This window comes from Gossypium hirsutum, chromosome A05 (genome assembly GCF_007990345.1).
Source record: "Gossypium hirsutum isolate 1008001.06 chromosome A05, Gossypium_hirsutum_v2.1, whole genome shotgun sequence".
NCBI lineage: Eukaryota > Viridiplantae > Streptophyta > Magnoliopsida > Malvales > Malvaceae > Gossypium > Gossypium hirsutum.
Window position 1 is genome coordinate 9,160,699 of NC_053428.1, and position 12,859 is coordinate 9,173,557.

General features: G+C 32.9%; 1 protein-coding gene across 1 annotated transcript; it reads right to left on the reverse strand.

The window, feature by feature from the left end:
* Positions 1-11,809: 11,809 nt before the first annotated feature.
* On the reverse strand, positions 11,810-12,313 carry LOC107959092 (uncharacterized). Its single transcript, XM_016895067.2, has 2 exons — positions 11,970-12,313; positions 11,810-11,856 (listed from the first exon to the last, which is right to left on the reverse strand). The coding sequence occupies exons 1-2, from the start codon at positions 12,091-12,093 to the stop codon at positions 11,810-11,812; spliced, it is 171 nt and encodes a 56-aa protein (XP_016750556.1). The 5' UTR covers positions 12,094-12,313.
* Positions 12,314-12,859: the final 546 nt, after the last annotated feature.

Here is a 12,859-nt window from a genome sequence, read left to right on the forward strand (position 1 = left end):
ACAAGCCCGTTTGACCCAGACCCAGACCCAACAGAAGCCCACTAAAGACCCAAACTAACCAGAACCTACCTAATTACTCTAGCCCAATTACAGCCCAAAAACCTTAACACAAAAAATAAACCTTAGCCCCCCAAGCTGCTGCTGCCTCTGCCATCGGTCCCATCCCACCGCCCCAGTCACATCTCCTGCAAGCACCGCCACTGTCGATATAGAATGCCAGAAAGGATCATATCTGACAACGCATTGAATTTGAACAACAGTACGATAACGGATGTCTGCAGGCAGTTCAAGATTAGACACCACAACTCGTCACCGTATTGCCCGAAAATGAACGGTGCGGTCGAAGCAGGCAATAAGAACATCAAGAAGATTGTGGGGAAAATGACTGAGACTTATAAAGACTGGCATGAGAAATTGCCATTCGCCCTCTATGCCTATCGAACGTCTGTCAGAACTTCCACCGGGGCAACGCCCTTCTCATTGGTCGATGGAATGGAGGCAGTTTTACCCATAGAGGTCGAGATTCCTTCCCTCAAAGTTTTGTCAGAGGTAAAGTTGGATGAAGCAGAATGGATCCAGTCCCGATACGATCAGCTGAATTTGATTGAAGAAAATAGGCTAATGGCTATCCATTATGGTCAGATGTACCAAAAGCGAATGATGCGAGCTTACAACAAAAAGGTTCGTCCCAGAGAATTCCACGAGGGAGACCTAGTATTGAAAAAGATTTTGCCCATACAAAAGGATTTCAGAGGAAAATGGATACCTAATTGGGAAGGACCTTATGTGGTAAATAAGGCCTTTTTTGGAGGAGCATTGATATTGGCCGAAATGGATGGCAAGGCTTTACCCAATCTCGTGAATTCGGATTCGGTTAATAAATACTTCACCTAAAAAAAAAAGAGGGAGAGGCCAGGGTGAAAACTCGCATAGAGCACCTTGAGACCAAAGGGGTTTTGAATTGAAAACCCATAAAAGGGCGATTCAAATATTGATCAAAGGTGGGGCATACGATACCTAAATTAACAAGGAAGAGAGATGTTACATCTTGGGGCATCTACGAGGGTACTCTAGATCACCTAAAACACATATTGAGCAAAAAGGGAGTCCTCAAGAAGTTAGTACAGAGAAGCTCACGCTGCGATATCTGGGGCACCTATTCCCTTTTTATTCATTTTGTATTCCAGCAATGTTTGTTGACTGTGATTAATCTATTCCCTTTTTATTCATTTTGTATTCCAGTAATGTTTGTTGACTGTGATTAATCTATTCCCTTCAAATTTTGTTTCTAACAAATTTCAATTTCGACATTGTTATGATCCTTTTCAAGCATTTTGCATTGAAATGATGATTAATGGACTAAAGCCATTTTCGCAAAAAGAATTCTGCGTATTACTCTGAAAGTTTCTAAATAGTACAAGAACATAAAACAGGACTATTATTTAGACCAAACTCAAAGATTAGAAGCATATGAGAAGAAAGAGTTTAAATTGGGACCACCTCTTCGAGTTTTCTATTCAAAATTAGAGCTGAACAAGAAGACAAGGTACTATTTCAGTGAAAGAACCTTGATGAACAAAGAGCAAGGGCAACCTAAACATTAAAAGGGATTCACGCTCACAACATGTTGCACCCATACATTCATAGATCATTATAATGCATCTAATTAGGAACATTTGATCCATTTTGATCATAGCATCCATTCTTTGACATAAGCATAGATACATGAAACTGATTCTACAGGTCATGTTCCTAGAATCAGTGAATTCACCAGACTTTAACCACCTAAGCAGTAGGGTAACAGGCTGAAGATATAGATCTTATCACCCTAAGCATTAGGGAAACAGATCAAAGGCAACGAGCTTTAACCCCCTAAGCAGTAGGGTAACAAGCTGAAGTTTATAGATCTTATCACCCTAAGCAGTAGGGAAGCAGATCAAAAGACGGCGAATCTTGCCTTCTTGAAGTTGCAGTGAAGCAGATTCAAACCACCAAGCCTTACCCCCCTAAGCAGTATGGTAACAGGCTGAAGATCCATAGATCTTATCACCCTAAGCAGTAGGGAAATATATCGAAGATGATGAGCTTTAACCCTCTAAGCAGTAGAATAACAAGCCAAATTTACAGACCTTGACCCCCTAAGCAGTAGGGTAATGGGCTGAAAATTATAGATCTTGTCTCCCTGAGGTCGCAGTGGAACAGATCGAATCCAGCAAGTCTCATCTCCCTGAAGTCGCAGTAGAGTAAACTGAAGATTTACAAATCTAACCCCCTAAACAGTGGGGAAACAGATCAAAAGTGATGAGCTTCAACCCCCTAAGCAATAGGGTAACAAGCCAAATTTTCAAACCTTAAACCCCTAAGCAGTAGGGTAACAGGTTGAATTTACAGATCTAAACCCCTAAGCAGTAGGGAAACAGATCAATGATGACAAGCCTTAACCCCCTAAGCAGTAGGGTAACAGGCTGAAAATCAAATGTCTTCTCCCTGAAACAGCAGTGGAGTTGATTCAAGCACAACAGATCCCCTAGAAGTTTCAGTAGAGCTAATTGAAGTCACATGTCTTATCTTCCTAAAAATTGTAGCAGAGTAGACTGAAGATAGTAAATCTTATTTCCCCGAATATGCAGTGAAGTGGAGTGAAGCTAAACAAACAGGTCTTATCTAAAGTTGCAATGGAGCACATTGAAGATACTTGAAGGAAAGAAGCGCCAAGGAAAGTCAAGACTCAACGTGGCTGGGCCAAACGGGTCTTTCTTGAGAATCTTTGCTTTATTCTCGTTACACGACAACAAGCAAAGAGGGGCAGCTGTACAGGCCCGTTTGACCCAGACCCAGACCCAATAGAAGCCCACTAAAGACCCAAACTAACCAGAACCTACCTAATTACTCTAGCCCAATTACAGCCCAAAAACCTTAACACAAAAAATAAACCCTAGCCCCCAAGCTGCTGCTACCTCTGCCATCGGTCCCATCCCACCGCCTCAGTCACATCTCCTACAAGCACCGCCACTGTGCCACCTGTAACACCCCTAACCTGTATCCACTGCCAGAAGAGGGTTTCGGAGCATTACTATCATTTGCAGATCACTTAAAAAAATTAAAATACTTACCGATTCAAGTCATCATATAAAATAAATATATTACCATTCAATCAACAGTTTGACACTTGTATAAGCATCAAACAACAACATTGTTAGTATACTTGCACATATCTCATATAAATTCAACATTGATATATCTATTTTCTCGACATGTCGCACTTGAGTTTAATAATAGTCTCAATTACATAATTTCCTTGTATCAACATATCAAAGATAATCATATATGTACATGTCATGAAACATATCATGCTCTTACCGTTTCTTCACAAGCATATATCATTCATTTCATTATATCAATATTTTATGCTTCATCATTTCCATATATTTTATGTATATTTATTCTTGTAATAGCTTATATCAAACTTAACATAAATTATATTCCATGTACTTATACTTATTTCGTTTATCCATTTTCATAATTATTTCATACAACGCTTTTGTACATATATTTCTATATGACCAGTTCTTGTAAACATTTCACACAACCATTTCATATAACCATTCGTCATCTGATACATTTTACCTGAATATCAATTGTTCAACAGATGTTATAGCGTCTCCCATCCACGGTCTTATTTATCTTTGACGTGATGCCATAGTGTCTTTCAACTATGGTCTTACTCATTTTCTGTCATGTTGCCATGGTATCTTTCAACCATGGTCTTACACATCTCATATCAGGTTGCCATGGTATCTTTCAACCATGGTCTTACACATTTCATATCAGAGAGCATACTCCCGCGAACCTCATCCTTACAGTGGGATTACCAGTCCAGGCTAAATCCCTTGTAATATAAACTCATAGAGTATTGTCGGGATTACCAGTCCAGGCTAAATCCCCTGCAACGACAATTACTCTAATGAGCTTGGATCTGAATTACCAGTCCAAGCTAAATTCAGACCCTAATTCGGATTACCCGTCCGGGCTAAATCCGTTTTACACATATTCTTCGGGAGGGCTATATCAGGATAGGATCACCCGTTCGGGCTAGATCCTTTTTACCGTCAATTCCTTTTTAGAGATCCATCGAATTTTCCTTTCATTCAACTGGGATTTCTCCCCCTTTTATCAAATTTATCAATGTTTCATAAATTTTCATACAATGAACATTCAAATCATATTCACATAAATAACATACAATCTCAAGCATTTAAGAATATAATTCAAGTTACACGAACTTACCTCATTGCTTGTTTGTGTTTATAATTTCATTAATCTGATATCTTTTCTTTCCACGATCAAGTCTCATATTTGAGTCGTCCGAATCTTTATAAATAAATTTGATCATCATTTTCATTCATTTCATATTCTAATGCATTTAATTAATGCTCTAGGAAAAATTACCATTTTGCCCCTAAACTTTTAATTAATGATGATTTCATCCTTAGGGTCAGGAAAATAAAATTCTTGCAATTTAATCCTTATTTCCAGCTATTATTCTCATAGATATTGATAACAATCCATGAATTCTATAAAATAACAGAATTTTTCACAATTTCAACACTTTTCAATTTAATCCCTAAAACATGTTTTCCCCCAATCTTGAACTAAATTAATAATTTCATTCAATTTTGTAATTTAAATAATAAAATAATTCATTTCATGCAATTTTGTCATTTTTGACATGTTTACAAAATTGCCCATAAAGTTTTACTTTTATTCAATTTAGTCCCTGAGCCTAAAATATGCAAATTAGCCATGCTAGATGAATATCCATACATATTTTTCCTCCTCCTCCTCTCCATTCCACATCCTTAATGTAGATAACACACTTGTAAGTAACATTATCCATAATTTTTATTATTTACTTTTATGAATATTCAAGCTGTCTATCTGCATCATAGTCACTAAATTATTTATATCTGGATCTATAGAATACCAAATTAGTATCCGATAATTTTCCATGAATCTAGACTCATATATATTCTTACCATAAAAATTTCAGAATTTTTGGTTTAGCCAATAAGTACAATTTATTCTTTAAAGTTACCCCTGTTCTGCTGTCTGACAGTTCTGACCCCTCTTCACCAAAAATTAATTATCTCCTCATACAGGATTCAAATGATGTTCTTGTTTATTTCTATTAAAAATAGACTCATTCAGGATTTTAGAAATATAAATTTAAGCCCCTAATTATTTTTATTCAATTTATGATTTTTCAAAGTCAGAACAGGGGAACCCGAATTCATTCTGACCTTGTCTCACAAAATTCATTATATCTAAAAATTTAAAAATCCATTGCTTACACTATTTATTCTATGAGAAACTATACTAAATAAGCTTTAATTCCATATTTTTTTCATCTTCTAATTCGATTTCTACAATTTATGGTGATTTTTCAAAGTTAGTCTACTACTGCTGTCCAAACTGTTTTTGTGCAAGCTATTAATTACCATGTTATAACACATTTATTTTCTTTTTCTACACCATTTCTCATCACTTTCTCTTATTTTCTCTTCACTAACATATCAAAAACATAGGACCTTATGTAAGAAAACTCTACTATAACATTATTTCCATGCTTTGTCAATAATAACAAACTTAAAAACATATTGAAATCTTGATATACTTACCTTGTTCTATTGATACTAATCTTTAACTTGATTTTCTCTCTCCTCCAGCTTCTATTTCTTGAATCCAACTTGATATTCTAACTCCCCATGCTCTCCTTAACATTTTTGTCTCTTGGTAGCTATGGAAATTCATTTGATTTTTGGGTGAAAATGGTGAATTTTTGGTAAAATGACCAAATTGTAAAGAAAGCAAAACTTTCTTTCTTCCTCTCTTTCTCTCACGTTAGTGCATGGGAAAATATGAATGAGAATTTCTCATCTTTCTTTCTTTATATACTAATAAAATAATAATAAATATCTTATTAAAGTATTAATAAAATAATATTTATCTAATTAAATAATTATAAAATATCAAAATATCTCTAGCATCATTATTACTTTCTAGATTTCTCTCTCTTCCAATTGACCATTTTGCCCTTCATTATCTTTTAAAATTCCATCCTTGAGTCATCATTTAATTTGGTAAAATTGCAATTTAGTCCCTCATAGTTCTTCATCTATTCAATTTGGTCCTAATTCATCCATTTTCCTTAGTTTCTAGATCATTCCACTCTTAAATTATTTACACTATTGGTCCTTCAACTTTTTCATATTTACACTTTAACCCCTCAAATTATGAATATTTACTCTTGTGCAACAAAACTTTTCTCACTTTTACAATTTAGTCCTTTCTTGAATTAATATATCATAATATACTTCTCAATATTGACATAACTCAAAATTTCCCTTATTGTCACTTTATTTCCTTATTTTACTATATCAAGGAAAATATCTTACTGTAAAAATTTTCAGGGTATTACACCACCGCCCCACTTGCACCTGCAGCATTAAAAGGGAAAGAGCAGTGCGCAGAGAAGAAGATCTTGAAAAATGGGCTATAAAAGCCACAATGGGGATCGGGTGTAAGGGTTGGATTTTAGGCTCTTAATTTTCATTCCATTCGAAATATATCAAGAAAATTAACAATCAAAAAGGCTTTGTAACACAAACACGAATCAGCAGCAAGGAGTATCAAAGGCCGATCTAAAGGTCTATTTACCATTTTTATTTTACCTTTTTTTCTTTACTTTTTTCGAATATTGTTATCACATATCACTCCTATTTTATTAAAAATAACATACATATACTAAACAAATATAAAATAGAAAAAAAAAGAAAGAAAATTTACCCTCGGGCGACGGTGGCCGGAGCGGCGGACGGCACGGAGGACGACGACCGGTCCGGCAGTGGAGGCTTGGGGCTGAGAGAGAATTGGAGAGAGTGGGTTTCTTTTTTTTTTAGAAGAGGAGAAAACTGATTTTTTTAAGAAATTTTGGGTTTATATAGTGACCCAATACGACGCCGTTTTGGGCCTAAACTCACAGCACCAAAACGACGCCGTTTAGGCGCCGACCCGAAGACCAGACCCGCTCCACTAAGGATCCGCGTGTTTTTGGACTGAGGGTCTATTTGCGCCCTCAGTCCCTCCGCTTTTGAGGCCGGTTTCAATGAGGTCCCATTCGTTTTTCTTGCCTTTTAATTTCGCCCACAAAGTTTCATATTTGTTCCATTTTGATCCCGTACGAAGCACAGCGTTTTGAAGAATGGGATATTTCCCTTTTTAATCCCCCATGATTTTCGCACCTTTTGAATGGGTCCATCCTCCGACTTTTATTTTTAAATTTGGCTCAGGAACTTTACTCTTGTTTCGAATTTAGTCCTTTCCCATATTTAATGCGGATTTTATTATTTTTATTTTTAATATTATTTATCATTTTACTCATTATTCTCGTTATTATTAGCATATTTACACTATTATTTAAAAAAAATTTATATAAATATTTCATGCATATATTTATAGTTTATTTATTTATATTATTGTTATTCCTAATGTATATTATGCGTATGTGCATTAAAATACTTTACTATATTATACACACATTAATACCGTGTCATATATTTATCATCATTATATCCATTTTTTTACCCCTATTATATTTATTATTAATATTAATATATGTTTTATTGTATATCTTTAACATATATATACGAATACATTTATATATTATTATTGGTTTATGATATTATTGTTTTGTTAATACATTTGTGTCATATTAATATATATTTATATACTCCATATTGTGCATATGTATATTAATATTATATCGTGTATATCATTTTATTATAGTTCTATATATTGTAAATATCATATTATGTTTTATCATGTATATGTTTTAATATATTATGTGTATATTTTGTTTCGTATGTTATGTATATATTATGTATATGCTTTTAAATATTATTATATATCTATTTTCAATATATATTTATGTAGTGTTTTATTATTATTATTACCATTATTATTACTAATATGTATATACACTATGTAATTTTCATTATATTACGTACGCATTTTTATACTACGCATATGCATCTTTTAATATTGTACTATTATTATCATATATATATATTTCTTTCATATATTTCTTATAACCTCTATTGTTACGTATATACCTTAACCCATATATGTATATACTTTTATATCATTACTATCATTATCATTGTCATTTTATTTTTTCCATTTTTTATATCTATTTATTTATTTATTTGCTTGCGTGTTCGATTATTCCATTTTCCCCACGTACGTGTTTACATTTTTATGATACTTAGCCTCGTTATTGTTTCATCTTTTTATAACTGTTCATGTTATTGTTTTGACACTATCATCATATTATTATACGTGTTAATACCATAATTTGCTTTCATATTCTACTAAATCACATCATGTTTTTTTGATACCTTAAAATAATCATTTCATAAAAGTGATATTCTGTATTTAGAAATTCGAGAAAATCGTGCCCTAACTTATTGGGTTTCGATTTTTCTCTTTTAACCTAAATCACGAAATATTCTTTTAAATCACAATACGAATTTTAAAAATGCATATTTTCGGGGATGCGAGGTGTGGTGCCCTAACTTACCGGGTATGGCATTTTGTTACTTCGAAATAAGATTTTTCGCGAATAAAGGCGATATTTGGTGTTCGGAAATTCGAGGAAACGTACCCTAACTCACTGGGTTTCGATTTTTCTCGTTCACCCTAACTAACCGAATATCTTTTAAAACACGTTAATTTTAAATAAAAGGCAAGCTCGCTCTCGAAAATTCAAGATGTCGTGTCCTAACTCACTGGATGTGACATTTTATATTTTGAGACGAGAAGGTCTTTAACACTAGAGCATTTTCATAAAGAAGGATCGTATTTCAAAAGTCTTCAAAGTTTTCAATTTTCGATCTTAAGACATTAATTAATCAACTAGGTACCAATTTTGGGCGTATCGAGGGTGCTAATCCTTCCTCGTGCGTAATCGACTCCCGAACTCATTTTCTGATTTTCGTAGACCCAAAATTATCATTTTAGTAAATCTTACTTTTATTAAAATGGTTAATTTAAAGGTGACCCGATCACACCTCATCAAAAGGATTGGTGGCAACTCCCATTTTTCGTTTTCGTTTTCAAATCCAAGTCGATTCCCGTTTTTTCAAAAAAATGGTTACAACAATATGATTGAAAATTAAAAGTTTCCGCAGTCCAAACTGACTTTGCAATTTTTTTAAGAATTAAGATGATTACTTATACACTTGAACTTTTGTAATTCAAACTAAAAAAGTAACATTGCATTGCATACAATAGTAACATAACGATGAAATGATAAGTAACGGAAGAAAATTTAAGGTACCATTAATTTACTTATTCCATTGATGTAGTTTATCTTGATAACTACTCGTATCTTTTGAATAAGGAGATGTACATCAAATTCAAGCAGGATCAACAATGCGTATTCCGGCGAGTGACGGTAGCTTCGAGCGATGGCAGGGCTGAAGTTAGATGGTATGATTGCAAACAACACCAAAAGTTCAGTCATAGCAAGCTTCTGCTTAGGAAACACTCGAACCCTTAAATTGAAAGGAATGTAGGTTTAATTATTTTTGCATGCTTTTGAAATACTATTGGCAAATCTTTCGAGATTGAACTTCTCTCTGTGTCCGATACCCTAAACTGAAAGGAATGTAGTTGTTTAAACTGCACCAACAATATTAATTATTTAGATTAATTTTATGAAATTAAATCAAATTTATAATATTAAATAATTTTGTATTAAAAAAAACCCCACATATCATGCCTACCGCTGAAAACATGGCACACACTCACCATCCTTTTTTATATATATAATAATGGTTAATTTTCATTTTAGTCCCTCTAATTTGCTTAAATTTAAAATTTAATCCTTATACTTTAATTTCTAACATAATTTCATTCTATATTGTTATAATGTTATTAATTAGATCAAATAGTTAACACAGTTAATTTTCGCTTAAAAATTATGCATGGAGGGATTAAATCCAAAAAGTAGAGAGATTAAATTATTAAAAATAAAAGTAAGACTAAATTCCAAATGTATAAAATGTATAAACACTTAAGAGTGATGATTGTTTAAATCGGGTCGTATTGACCGAATATTATTTCAGAGATATGCATCAAAACAATTAGACTTGCAACTCGAAACAAACCAAATTAAAAAACAATTGAATCGATTTTTTACTTTTTTTTAATAATTAGTTAATGATTTATTTAATCAAACCATACAGTCAATGATCTGATCGATTTGACCATTGGTCCAGTTATGAAAATTTTGCTTAGAGAATATTTTAATATTAACTTTTTACTCTATATACCTTGTTAATACAAATATCATATTCAAGTTTTTTATTATAGTTTCTTAAGAGTATAGCAAGACTGTGGGCAAGACTTTATTTTAATTCAGTTTTACTTGTAATACATAAATTATTGCCATTGTCCTATCTTTCTATCAAGCACATGAATAAAAAATACTTTTTATCGGTCTACATTTCTCCTCTAATTTTTTATATTTCCAAATTTCTTTCTGCCTTATCAAGCATGCCTTAATGTGCTGTGGTATTGATAGCACATTATTGTTCTTACATTTTCTTGCCAACGAGACAACCGCTCACTTATCCACCATTGCATTCTGTTTAGCGGTAAACCACTGACAGTTGGGGGTTTGGGGCACAAACTCGCAGTTGCTGTTATGTCTCGGACATTGTATGTTCCAAATGTAAAACTTTAGCATCTATGAGTCCACTGGATGTGTCTCCGTTGGAATAAATTAAAAGTATAAAACTTGAAAAAATGTATAGGTCGATGGCCTCATAAAACTAGGAACAAAGATACGCAAGTTCTGCATCCTTATCCGTCACAAGTTCATGACAAATAAATTGGCAAACAGTGGCATAAATTGTCATGTTTATTATTATTCTCAAAATGATCATCCAATGTCAAAGGATACCAGGCCTGAAGACGGTTGAAAAGGTGTTTTAACATTGTTCAAAGGCAAAAAAACCTTAATGGCAATACAAGAATAACAATTCATAACTAGAGTAGAATACTCACAACTGATGATGTCCTATGTTATTTTTGTAGTTAATTGAAAAAAAGAAAAGAGTGGAAACAACCAAAAGCCTCAAACCAGATGAGCATTTGAATTCAATTGGGATCACCTGCATGCCAAGCGAAACAAATAGAAATGTCATCCATCAGCAGCACTACTCAAATTATAAGAGCTTATCACCTGCTGAGACAATATTTGCAAACATATATCATGCTGAAACGAGTTAATGTCATGTTTGGCCCTTAAACTATAACCTAATATGCAATTTGGTATTTATACTAAAAGAATGTGTAGTATGTAACTTCAACCTAACAAGCTAACACGTTGTGCACAGTGTTAGACCTTTGGGGTCGAATGTATCACGGAAAAATAGAACGGCTACAATTACAGAGTTACACATTATATTTAGTGCAGATACCTCATTGCAAATTCGATTGATTGAAGTTCAGAGCCAAAACTTTTTTTTATATATTTGACCATTGAGCATTCTCAAATAGCAAACCAGATATTCTCTTAGAGAAATGACGGCAAATATGAAAAATATTGTAGTTAACAAAATTATGTCAGTTTAAAATTGACTCTCTGTTTTCTTTCAAGGAAGCAAAGAATAATTTAACCCTTCGTTTAATCAAATTTAAAGAAAAAAAAATGAAAAATAAGAAATCGCGATCTAGGGTTTCTTTACCTCTTGTGCTTCTGAGCGAAAGGCGAATTCTTCGCATCTTCCTCTGCATAAAAAAAAAGGCGATTAACAAAAAAAGACGACCAGTATGATTATAGGAATATAAGGGCGTATAAAATAACGTATGGTAGAGATGGAAAGGAAAGGAAGAGAAGTTACCAGTGAGACCGAGGGAGAACTTGGTGATGATAGTTCCAGTTACAGCGAAACCAACAAGAAAGGGCCACGTCCGGTTGAACTCTCTCTTGAAGAAAACCGGCCATGGATCGAACCACCTCTTCATCGTCCTTTTCCTGTTCTCTTCTTCTGATTCCAACTATCCCTCCCACTCTCTTTGCTTTAGTGGTCTCTAAAGGTGTAAATGAGGAGATCGGATTTCTTTGACCATGATTTGTAGGTTTTACCGTGGCCGTTGGATCATCGGTCAGGCATAGAGATGGGATGGGTTGGTAGTGGATATTTTATGGGCTTGGTCACACTGAGTTGAGTTCGTCTCCTTAATTGGCCCAGCTCCAATGCTCTCCAAAATTTTCTACGTATAATTTAATTTCCTTTTTTGATGTAATAATTTAATTTTTAAATCATCATCTAAAATTTTTTATATATTTTTAAAAAATATATATCTATTTATAATATTTAAATAAAATAAATAATAATTTAAAAATTAAACACATGTTTAATAATATTAAAATATATGTTTGGTATCACTCCACCTATTTCATTATAAAATATTTTCTTTCACTTATATAATAAATGTGAGAATATTTAATTATCATGAAAATTTTCGATGATAAATTATAATAGTAAATAGCAACTAAAAATTAAAATGTGTAATTGAGCTTCAATTAAATTGCTTATATAAATGAGAGATTTGCATTAACATTTAAAATTATACTAGTATAACTTTGAAAGATTAATAATGATTTTTTTTTATAATTATTTAAATAAATTTAACTCTTCTTATTCATTATTAAATAACAAATAAACTATTTTAACTAACATCTTTTATATACAAAATTCAAATTCTTATTTAAATTAATAAAGTAATA